Source organism: Salmo salar, chromosome ssa08 (assembly GCF_905237065.1).
Source record: "Salmo salar chromosome ssa08, Ssal_v3.1, whole genome shotgun sequence".
In the NCBI taxonomy this organism is placed as follows: Eukaryota; Metazoa; Chordata; class Actinopteri; order Salmoniformes; family Salmonidae; genus Salmo; species Salmo salar.
Genome location: NC_059449.1, coordinates 24,263,268 through 24,275,594, shown reverse-complemented (window position 1 = coordinate 24,275,594; position 12,327 = coordinate 24,263,268). Strand labels below are relative to the sequence as shown.

The following is a 12,327-nucleotide window of genomic DNA, read 5'->3' as shown; positions in this document are numbered from 1 at the left end:
TGGTTGATGCTTATTTATAAAACCCTCTTAGGCCTCACTCCTCCCTATCTGAGATATCTACTGCAGCCCTCATCCTCCACATACAACACCCGTTCTGCCAGTCACATTCTGTTAAATGTCCCCAAAACACACACCTCCCTGGTTCGCTCCTCTTTTCAGTTCGCTGCAGCTAGCGACTGGAACGAGCTTCAACAAACACTCAAACTGGACAGTTTTATCTCAGTCTCTTCAGTCAAAGACTCAATCATGGAGACTCTTACTGACAGTTGTGGCTGCTTTGTGTGATGTATTGTTGTCTCTACCTTCTTGCCCTTTGTGCTGTTGTCTGTGCCCAATAATGTTTGTACCATGTTTTGTGCTGCTACAATGTTGTGTTGCTATCATGTTGTTGTCATGTTGTGTTGCTACCATGTTGTTGTCATGTTGTGTTGCTACCATGTTGTTGTTATGTTGTGTTGCTACCATGCTGTGTAGCCATGTGTTGCTGCCTTGCTATGATGTTGTCTTAGGTCTCTCTTTATGTGGTGTTGTGTTGTCTCTCTTGTCGTGATGTATGTTTTGTCTTCTATATTTTTTTTATCCCAGCCCCTGTCTCCGCAGGAGGCCTTTTACATTTTGTTAGGCCATCATTGTAAATAAGAATTTGTTCTTAACTGACTTTGCCAAGTTCAATAAAGGTGAAATAAAAAGTTCTGTTCAGTTTGTCCCCTCCTGCCATCCCTATATAGGGCTGTTCTGTTCAGTTTGTCCCCTCCTGCCATCCCTATATAGGGCTGTTCTTTTCATTTTGTCCCCTCCTGCCATCCCTACATATGGCTGTTCTGTTCACTTTGTGCCCTCCTGCCATCCCTATATAGGGCTGTTCTGTTCAGTTTGTCCCCTCCTGCCATCCCTATATAGGGCTGTTCTGTTCAATATATCCCCTCCTGCCATCCTTACATATGGCTGTACTGTTCAGTTTGTTCCCTCCTTGTCACGGCTGTCAAAAGGAGAGGACCAAGGTGCAGCGTGTGTGTCGTTCCACATTTTATTTACTCTGTGAAACTTTGCAATACATAAATAAACTGAAAAAACAACAAACCGTGATGCAGAGGAGAAACAAACAATACTCTAAATAATCACCCATAAAACCCAGGAAGAAAAACCCCTACTTAAGTGTGATCTCCAATTAGAGACAACGAGGACCATTTGCATCTAATTGGAGATCATCCCAAACAAACCAACACAGAAATAGAACACATAGAATAAACAAACAAAAAAAACACCCCCTGTCACGCCCTGACCTACTCTACCATAAAAAAATAACATCTTACTATGGTCAGGACGTGACACTCCTGCCTAAATGAAAATAAATAAATAAAAAATGTCTTAAGTGTAAAACTAACAATGAGTCAATAATTCATGCTTTCTGGGAATGCTATAATTCCAAAAGTTATGGGCGGAGTTATAAGTTGTCTGTCAGAAGTATTACAATGTAAACACACTTTTAATCCGTCTGTCTGCATATTTCATGACATGGCATATGAGGGGTGTAGAGAGATTCCCAATGAGCTGGATGATTCTCTTCTCATCACTCATCTTGTAAAAAAGTATACTAAAAATATATAAATAAATAAATATATATAAAAAAAATTAAAAGGGTTGTAAAAAGTATGTTTTTAACATTGGTTAATCATGTCCTTCTGTTATTGTCTTAATGCATCTCATTATTCTTAAACCTTTGCATATTTAACAGTGTATTGATATATCTCCTCTCTCCAGACTGGATGGCTGTAAAATCACATATGAATCCTGTGAGACTCTGACCTCAGCTCTGCAGACACCAAACTCCCCCCTGAGAGAACTGGACCTCAGCTACAATGACCTGGAAGACAGAGGAGTGGAGCTGCTCTGTGTTGGATTAACCAGTCCACTCTGCAACATACAGACACTAGTGTGAGTTAAATATCTTCAGTATGAGCTATTATGTGGATGTTTTAAACATGTGTTAATCATGTGCTCTTCTGCCCTCTAGTCTAGGTCAGTGTGGTCTGACAGAGGGTTGCTGTTCAGATCTGGCCTCAGTCCTGAGTTCACCCAACTCACAACTGAAACAACTGGAGCTGAGAGACAATGACCTGCAGGACTCAGGAGTTACACTGCTGTCTGCTGGACTGGAGGATCCAGACTGTAAACTACACACACTGGGGTAAGTATAGCTGTTTCAGTCAGGTCTGTACTGAGCTGAGTTACACTGCTGTCTGCTGGACTGGAGGATCCAGACTGTAAACTACACACACTGGGGTAAGTACAGCTGTTTCAGTCAGGTCAGTACTGAGCTTAGTAAAACAAGTACTGTGAAAATCTAATGTTTCATCACAATGTTTGTGTCATGGACAAATGTATTGGTGTCCTACAAGATGATTGACACCAGTACACCAACCTAGACAGCTGTTGTGTGTCTCTCTGTAGGCTGTCTGGCTGTCTGGTCACAGAGGAGGGCTGTGCTGCTCTGTCTTCAGCTCTGAGGTCAAACCCCTCCATCCTGAAAGAGCTGGACCTGAGCTACAATTACCCAGGAGACTCTGCAGGAGGACTGCTTTCAGCTGCTCTGGTGGATCCCACATATAAACTGATGAAGCTGAAGTAAGTCAGAATAGATGTCCTAATAGTGTGAGCAGTGGTTGTGTCATATGTAGTGTGGTAGGGTCAGTAACATGAGGACATGATGGAAGAATTAAGGGGAAGTTTACTCAGCAGGCTGAGCACTCCAACACAGCATACATCATAACCACATGAATTCTCTTCTTCTGCATCTCTGATATCCTGTTGGAATTGTACTCCATTCTGTATGTAGTAGGTAGGATAGAATACCTGTATGTCTCTAGTAATGAATTGTACTCCGTTCTGTATGCAGTATGTAGGATAGAATACCTGTATGTCTCTAGTAATGAATTGTACTCTGTTCTGTATGCAGTAGGTAGGATAGAATACCTGTATGTCTCTAGTATTGAACTTGGATAGTGCACCAGAACACAACAATATGGTTTAAATGTTGACTGCTTTATTAGGTCTTTGTCAGTCAATAACCTGTTTCTCCTACAGTGTGGATCATGGTGGAGAGTGCAGGCTGAAATCAGGGCTGAGGAAATGTACGTCTCTTCAATCCTAATTAACTGTATTTTTAGAACTATAGTAACAGAGTAACTAATCAATACTTGTTCTGTACCTACAAAACAACATTTTATATGAAGATGTGGTTTGATTAAACTCTCCTTTTGTCTACAGATGCCTGTCATCTCACCCTGGACCCAAATACAGCAAACCCAAACCTGATACTGTCTGAGGGGAACAGGAAGGTGACATGTGTGGTGGAGGATCAGCATTATGAAGACCATCCAGACAGATTTGACTGTAGTCCCCAAGTTCTCTGCAGAGAAGGCTTATCTGGATGTCGTTATTACTGGGAGGTGGAGAAGGATGGTGGCAAGGCTGACATTGGTGTGGTGTACAAAGGAATGAATAGGAATGGATGGGAGGACGACAGTAAGATTGGAGGCAATAGGAAGTCCTGGAGTTTAGTCTGCTCTCACTGTGGTTATCACTTTAACCATCCTGGAGTCAGTAGATCCATCTCTGGTCCTGATTCTAACAGAGTTGGAGTCTATCTGGACTGGCCAGCTGGTACTTTGTCCTTCTATAGTGTGTCCTCCTCTGGTACACTGACACACCTTTACACAGAACACACCACATTTACTGAACCCCTCTATCCTGGGTTTGGGGTTTGCTCCTCCTCCTCCTCAGTGACCCTGTGTCAGATAGATGACCAACACATTCAGAGGTGAGTCATAGCAATATTTCATCATTTGTTTCATCATTTCTATAATTACATTAGTAGTGGTGTGTTTTAATGTGTTCTGTTGGACCTACAGACAGTTAGATTAGTAGTAGTGGTGTGTTTTAATGTGTTCTGTTGGACCTACAGACAGTTAGATTAGTAGTAGTGGTGTGTTTTAATGTGTTCTGTTGGACCTACAGACAGTTAGATTAGTAGTAGTGGTGGTGTGTTTTAATGTGTTCTGTTGGACCTACAGACAGTTAGATTAGTAGTAGTGGTGTGTTTTAATGTGTTCTGTTGGACCTACAGACAGTTAGATTAGTAGTAGTGGTGTGTTTTAATGTGTTCTGTTGGACCTACAGACAGTTAGATTAGTAGTAGTGGTGTGTTTTAATGTGTTCTGTTGGACCTACAGACAGTTAGATTAGTAGTAGTGGTGTGTTTTAATGTGTTAGTAGATTCCTGTCCTCTATTTAATTTCAGTCTGTTAAATAGAACAGCCTCTCTGTAATGTCATTCTCTCTCTAACCACTAGAGGGCATCAGAACCTTTTAAATAGAACAGCCTCTCTGTAATGTCATTCTCTCTGTAACCACTAGAGGGCATCAGAACCTGTTAAATAGAACAGCCTCTCTGTATCATTCTCTCTCTAACCACTAGAGGGCATCAGAACCTGTTGAATAGAACAGCCTCTCTGTAATGTCATTCTCTCTCTAATCACTACCTGGGGGTATGTAACTCATGATACCTGGTGACTTCACATCTCTAAGGGCTTTCCTCAAGATATGAAAGTTGACATAGTTGGTTATGTCACATTTAGGCAATGCGCCCTACATAGAGAGTTGTTCTCTCACCCCATATAAACTTGTTGTATGTCTTATGAAGACTGTATGCATGATATATAAAGCCTTTATAAGTTGTATTTAGTTTAATCACAGTCTATCCTTCTGCTTTACCAACAGTAGAGACCATGGTGGAGAGAGTTGGATCAAGCCTGGACCTGAGGACACCAGAGACCATGGTGGAGAGAGTTGTATCAAGCCTGGAACTGATAAATGTGAGTTAACTGATAATTGTTTTTTAATCAAAATAGTTTTAAAGCGTTCATTATACTTGAGTCCCAGGCAAGGAACACAATCATGATCTATTTGGTCAAAACAAACTTAAAGGTAGAGTCAGCGATATGAAATAGATGCACAAAGTAAACAGCATAGTGGGTCAATTTCTACAACAACTAAGAATGTTGGAGCGCAAGGCTAAACCTGTTTTGGTCCCGTGGCTAACACTCTGTAAGAGAGTGAAGAGAACCCTTCCACATGGGCAGATACTGTGTGTGACTGTGTGAGAGAGAAGTCAGGCATCTTGCTCATCACAATATCTGTGGTGATGCTCGTACATCATCATTTAGCTGACTCTACCTTTAAGCTCTCATCCTAGGATCTACCAGAAATCAGGCCCCCAACATCTACAAAACATGGACCAGAACGATGTTGTTTCCTGCTTCCACAAACATTAATTAATATAATGCTAATGTCAGATTATGGTAGGCTAATGAGTGTACTTTCTGAGACTGTTGATCACTTATATTCATTTTTATTACAAGTCTATTTAATAATTATTAATTCATTATTACATGAGATTGTCAGTTTTAAATAACTACTTTTGGCTTCAGGGATTCCTCAGAGCTGTAAGACTTGTGTCCATGTTGAGGTAAGTCATAATTTAAATTCTTACTTTTACATACCTGCAGGAGTCAGGCACAGTCTCAAAGCCAGGTGTGTATTCACCAACAATTCATACTGGGATATAAACAGTCCTGTGTTCTGCTTTAGTAATATAAACACAGTCTCAAAGCCAGGTGTGTACTGACCAACCATTCATACTGGGATATAGACAGTCCTGTGTTCTGCTTGTAGGCATGCAGGATTTTAGCTGTTGTCATATTTTGTCATTAGACAGTGTCGTGTCTTTGGGCACCATTAACTGAAGACATGTTTATCAAAATAACTCCCTGTAATTATTATCACGCGATTAAACTGATTAATTGTTAAACTGTAATTAACTAGGAGATCAGGGCACCAAGGAAAATATTCAGATTACAAAGTTATAATTTTCCTAATATAACTTTCCTATATTATAACATTGCCTACGGAGCTGTGAGGGGAACGGCACCTCCGTACCTTCAGGCTCTGATCAGGCCCTACACCCAAACAAGGGCACTGCGTTCATCCACCTCTGGCCTGCTGGGCCCCCTACCGCTGCGGAAGCACAGTTCCCGCTCAGGCCAGTCAAAACTGTTCGCTGCTCTGGCACCCCAATGGTGGAACAAGCTCCTTCACGACGCCAGGACAGCGGAGTCAATCACCACCTTCCGGAGTCACCTGAAACCCCACCTCTTTAAGGAATACCTGGGATAGGATATAGTAATCCTTCTAATCCCCCCCCCAAAAAAAAAAGATATAGATGTACTATTGTAAAGTGGTTGTTCCACTGGATATCATAAGGTGAATGCACCAATTTGTAAGTCGCTCTGGATAAGAGCGTCTGCTAAATGACGTAAATGTAAAAATATTGTACTATAGTATAGGCCGATTATCTTCTGGTTTAAATGGTGTATTTTACCTCGCTTCCAGTCTCATTCCAAACTTCGTAAATTGTTGTATCTGCACGAATCCAGCCTTTACTAAAAGTCATCCATACATCAATTGTCTTAAAATCATTTATTTACTAAACTAAGTAATTCACAGAAAGCATACAAACAGTTGGTTATCGTCACAAAGAATTGGTGGAGTAATGTGCCCTAGTGGGCTAAACAGGCATGGAGGCCTGTTAAACAAACAAGGGGGGTGGGGGCAGAGGACAAGACCCTACAGAGCTGATAAATATTAACCATTGATATGCTAATCCTTTGCACATGAACGCTCACTCATTCGGAAACAATTTCAGTCAATATATATATTTACGCTCAGTGTGTCGTCGATCTTCGTTAGAAAGGGTCTTTCAAAGCGACATTCATTAATTTGTTATGGATAGGAGGCAGTATTTTCACGGCCGGATAAAAAACGTACCGATTTAATCTGATTATTACTCCTGCCCAGAAACTAGAATATGCATATAATTATTAGCTTTGGATAGAAAACACTCCAAAGTTTCTAAAACTGTTTGAATGGTGTCTGTGAGTATAACAGAACTCATTTGGCAGGCCAAAACCTGAGAAGATTCCAAACAGGAAGCGCCCTCTCTGACCATTTATTGGCCTTCTTGATCATCTCTATCCAAAACAGGGGATCTCTGGCATAACGTGACATTTTCTGACGCTCCCATAGGCTCTCAGAAGGCGCCAGAACGTTGAATGATGACTTTGCAGGCCATGAATGAAAAACAGTAGTGCATTTGGATAGTGGTCGATCTGAGAACAATGAGACTGGGGGCGCGTGCACGAGAAGACTCCATGTTTTCATTTTCAGTCTTTGAACGAAAACAACGACTCCCGGTCGGAATATTATCGCTTTTTTACGAGAAAAATCGCATAAAAATTGATTTTAAACAGCGTTTGACATGCTTCGAAGTACGGTAATGGAATATTTTGACATTTTTTGTCACGAAACGCGCCGGGCGCGTCACCCTTCGGATAGTGTCTTGAACGCACAACAAAACGCCGCTATTTGGATATAACTATGGATTATTTGGAACCAAACCAACATTTGTTATTGAAGTAGAAGTCCTGGGAGTGCATTCTGACGAAGAACAGCAAAGGTAATCCAATTTTTCTTATAGTAAATCTGAGTTTGGTGAGTACCAAACTTGGTGGGTGTCAAAATAGGTAGCCATGATGGCCGGGCTATCTACTCAGAATATTGCAAAATGTGCTTTCACCGAAAAGCAATTTTAAAATCGGACACCGCGATTGTATAAAGGAGTTCTGTATCTATAATTCTTAAAATAATTGTTATGTTTTTTGTGAACGTTTATCGGGAGTAATTTAGTAAATTCACCGGAAGTGTTCGGTGGGAATGCTAGTTCTGAACGTCACATGCTAATGTAAAAAGCTGTTTTTTGATATAAATATGAACTTGATTGAACAAAACATGCATGGATTGTATAACATAATGTCATAGGAGTGTCATCTGATGAAGATCATCAAAGGTTAGTGCTGCATTTAGCTGTGGTTTTGTTTTTTGTGACATTATATGCTAGCTTGAAAAATGGGTGTCTGATTATTTCTGGCTGGGTACTCTGCTGACATAATCTAATGTTTTGCTTTCGCTGTGAAGCCTTTTTGAAATCGGACAGTGTGGTTAGATAAAGGAGAGTGTTGTCTTTAAAATGGTGTAAAATAGTCATATGTTTGAAAAATTGAAGTTTTCGGATTTTCGAGGACTTTGTATTTCGCGCCACGCCCATCATTGGATATTGGAGCAGGTGTTCCGCTAGCAGAACGTCTAGATGTAAGAGGTTAATGTCGTTATAGAATGGATGTTTCGTCGGTCTTCGCGTTTGATGATATCGAGTACTTAGCTGCAGACTAATAATTAATATCAAAGACTTGTTCTTATTCTGTCGGTATCGATAGTCAAAAGTTAACCTGTTGGGGGTAGGGGGCAGTATTTGCACGGCCGGATAAAAAACATACCCGATTTAATCTGGTTATTACTACTGCCCAGAAGCTAGAATATGCATATAATTATTGGCTTTGGATAGAAAATGCCCTAAAGTTTCTAAAACTGTTTGAATGGTGTCTGTGAGTATAACAGAACTCATATGGCAGGCAAAAACCTGAGAAGATTCCTTACAGGGAGTGGCCTGTCTGACAATTTCTTGGGCTTCTTGACTCTCTTTTTTCAAAACTGAGGATCTCTGCTGTAACGTGACACTTCCTACGGCTCCCATAGGCTCTCAGAAGGCGGGAAAAAGCTGAATGATGTCTTTGGTGCCCCTGGCTGAAAAACATTGGCGCCTTTGGATAGTGGTCGATCAGAGTACAATGAGACTGAGGCGTGTGCACGAGCGACCCCATGTTTTTATTTTCTCTCTCTTTGAACTAAAAAGGGTTTCCCGGTCGGAATATTATCGCTTTTACGAGAAAAATTGCAAAAAATTGATTTTAAACAGCGGTTGACATGCTTGAAGTACGGTAATGGAATATTTAGAATTTTTTGTCACGAAACGCGTCGGGCGCGTCACCCTTCTTTACCTTTCGGATAGTGTCTTGAACGCATGAACAAAACAGAGGATATTTGAACATAACTATGGATTATTTTAACCCAAACCAACATTTGTTATTGAAGTAGAAGTCCTGGGAGTGCATTCTGACGAAGAACAGCAAAGGTATGCACTCCCAGAATGCACTCCCAGGACTTCTACTTCAATAACAAATGTTGGTTTGGTCCCAAATAATCCATAGTTATATCCAAACAGCGGCGTTTTGTTAGTGCGTTCAAGACACTATCCGAAAGGGTAAAGAAGGGTGACGAGCACGACGCATTTCGTGACAAAAAAATTCTAAATATTCCATTACCGTAATTCGAAGCATGTCAATCGCTGTTTAAAATCAATTTTTATGCGATTTTTCTCGTAAAAAAACGATAATATTCCGACCGGGAAACCCTGTTTTCGTTCAAAGACAAAAAAATAAAAACATGGTGTCGGCTCGTGCACGCGCCTCAGTCTCATTGTTCTCAGATCGACCACTATCCAAATGCGCTACTGTTTTTCAGCCAGAGACAGCAGAGTCATCATTCACCGTTTTGCCGCCTTCTGAGAGCCTATGGGAGCCGTAGGAAGTGTCACGTTACAGTAGAGATCCTCAGTTTTCAATAAAGAGAGTGTAGAAGGCCAAGAAATGGTCAGAGAGGGCACTTCCTGTAAGGAATCTTCTCAGGTTTTGTCCTGCCAAATGAGTTCTGTTATACTCACAGACACCATTCAAACAGTTTTAGAAACTTTGGAGTGTTTTCTATCCAAAGATAATAATTATATGCATATTCTAGTTTCTGGGCAGGAGTAATAATCAGATTAAATCGGGTACGTTTTTTATCCAGCCGTGAAAATACTGCCCCCTAGCCACAACAGGTTATTCTAACCACGTTGTCCGATTTCAAAAAGGCTTTACGGCGAAAGCATAAAGTTAGATTATGTTAGGACAGTACATTGAAAATAGCTGTGTGTAATGTTTTGTCAATGCAAAGACAGGCTCACCAAAAGCCGAAAACCAGCAAAAATTATGCACTAACCTTTGACAATCTTCATCAGATGACACTCCTAGGACATTATGTTAGACAATACATGCATTTTCTGTTCTATCAAGTTCATATTTATATCCAAAAACAGCATTTTACAATGGCGTTGATGTTGAGGAAATATTTTCCCTCCAATACCGCCAGTCAATCAGCACAAAAAAATAAATAATTACTATTCGAAACCATTGGTAAAATATTATATTGTCATTCAAAGAATTATAGATTAACATCTCGTGAACGCAAACGCATTGCCAGATTTAAAAATAACTTTACTGGGAAATCACACTTTGCAATAAACGAGGTCCTGTCCTCAGAAAAATAGGCTTGGCGATACAGACTAGGCACCATGTTGGAGAGATCTAAAATCAAAAATACTATGTAAATATTGCCTTACCTTTGATTATCTTCATCAGAAGGCACTTCCAGGAATCCCAGGTCCATAACAAATGTAGTTTTGTTCGAAAAAGCTCATAATTGATGTCCAAAAAGCTCTGTGTTGTTAGCGCGTCCTGTAGGCTACTCAAAAACATGAACGTCGCCCTTCATCAAAGAGGGGAAAAAAAATATTTACGTTCGTTCAAACATGTCAAACGTTGCATAGCATGAATCATTAGGGCCTTTTTCAATCAGAACTTCAAAAATATTCAAGGCGGACGATTGCATTCTCTTTTAAAACGTATTGGAACGAGAGTACCCAAACATGCACTCGCGCGCCAGAGTAGTATTGGCCATCCGCTTATGACCAACGTTCCAAGTCTCTTGTTCGGTCAGTTTTCACAGTAGAAGACTCAAACCCCTTTGTAAAGACTGGTGACATCTAGTGGATGGCGTAGGAAGTGCTCAATGATTAATGAGTCCCTGTGTGTTTCAATGGCATAGGCTTAAAAGTAATTCAACACATCAGATATCCACATCCTGTCAGAATTTGTCTCAGGGTTTTGAATGCCATATGAGTTCTGTTATACTTACAGACACCATTCAAACAGTTTTAGAAAATTCAGAGTGTTTTCTATCCAAATCTGTTAATAATATGCATATCCTAGCTTCTGAGTTGGTGTAGGAGGCAGTTAAAATGGGCACATACTTTTTTCAAAATTCTCAATACTGCCCCCTAGCCCCAACAGGTTTTAATGTTCTGTTAGGTCTTATTTAAGAGGGGTGTTTTTGTCATGGGATTTGTGGGAAGTTGTTTTTGCACTGCTGTGTGTAGTTCATAGCTCAGCCATCACGGCTAGCTATTTTGACACCCGCCAAGTTCGGGGCTCACTAAACTCAGAATTACTATTAGAAAAATTGTATTACCTTTGCTGATCTTCGTCAGAATGCACTCCCAGGACTGCTACTTCCACAATAAATGTTATTTTTGTTCCAAATAATCCATAGTTATGTCCAAATACATCCGTTTTGTTTGTGCGTTCAGGTAACTATCCGAGCGCATTTCGAGACCAAAAAAATCGAAATGTTACATTACCGTACTTAGAAGCAGGTCAAACGCTGTTTAAAATCAATTTTTATGGTATTTTTCTCGTAAAATAGCGATAATATTCCAACCGGACAATAGTGTATTCATTCAAAGAGGAAAAGAAAAAACTGCGTGCTCACGTGAATGCGCATATCCAATCTCTTTGTCACCAGGCAGACCACTGACAAACTGAGCTACTCTACTCTGCCCAGAGACAGAAGACGCCTCAATCCGCTTTTTGAAGGCTTATGATAGCCAATGGAAGCCTTAGAAAGTGCTACGTAACCCCACAGATACTGTTGTTTCGATAGAGAATCAAAAGAAGAACTACAAATTCTCAGACAGGCCACTTCCTGCTTGGGATTTTCTCAGGTTTTTGCCTGCCATATGAGTTCTGTTATACTCACAGACACCATTCAAACAGTTTTAGAAACTTCAGAGTGTTTTCTATCCAAATCTACTAATAATATGCATATTCTCGTTTCTGGGCAAGAGTAGTACCCAGTTTAAATCGGGTATGTTTTTTCATCCGGCCGTGAAAATACTGCCCCCTATCCCAAACAGGTTAAAGAACTTTCTTATTGAAACTTCCATTGAGCATGCTTTTTAGTCCAGCACTAGACTCAATCTGTGTCCAGGAAACAGGCCCCATATGTATTACTGACATGCTTGTCCTTGTTCAGGACTCCACACACTGGCTTCAGATTGAACCCTTTAGTTCCACTGTCCAGGGAGTGACAATGTTCAGGTAAAATAACTACTTTTAACATTTCATTCCACTTGCTAGTGTATTTCCCCATTACCTTTGG

The 12,327-nt window shown here is 40.5% G+C and overlaps 2 protein-coding genes across 3 annotated transcripts in view; one reads left to right on the top strand and one right to left on the bottom strand.

Annotated features, from left to right (window-relative positions):
* LOC123744234 (NACHT, LRR and PYD domains-containing protein 12) overlaps nucleotides 1-12,327 on the bottom strand; it is a 294,132-nt gene that overhangs the window by 88,609 nt on the left and 193,196 nt on the right. The gene's annotated exons all lie outside the window — the stretch shown is intronic.
* The window catches only part of LOC106593887 (NACHT, LRR and PYD domains-containing protein 5), a 31,022-nt gene that overhangs the window by 15,262 nt on the left and 3,433 nt on the right, over nucleotides 1-12,327 (top strand). Inside the window, exons 6-13 of one of the 2 annotated variants that reach the window (XM_045723042.1) lie at nucleotides 1,762-1,935; nucleotides 2,015-2,188; nucleotides 2,452-2,625; nucleotides 3,085-3,131; nucleotides 3,268-3,820; nucleotides 4,780-4,874; nucleotides 5,490-5,527; nucleotides 12,202-12,266. In XM_045723042.1, the coding sequence (XP_045578998.1) occupies nucleotides 1,762-1,935; nucleotides 2,015-2,188; nucleotides 2,452-2,625; nucleotides 3,085-3,131; nucleotides 3,268-3,820; nucleotides 4,780-4,874; nucleotides 5,490-5,527; nucleotides 12,202-12,266 (1,320 nt within the window). The remainder of the gene's footprint in view (nucleotides 1-1,761; nucleotides 1,936-2,014; nucleotides 2,189-2,451; nucleotides 2,626-3,084; nucleotides 3,132-3,267; nucleotides 3,821-4,779; nucleotides 4,875-5,489; nucleotides 5,528-12,201; nucleotides 12,267-12,327) is intronic. The other variant, XM_045723041.1, reaches the window with a different exon arrangement.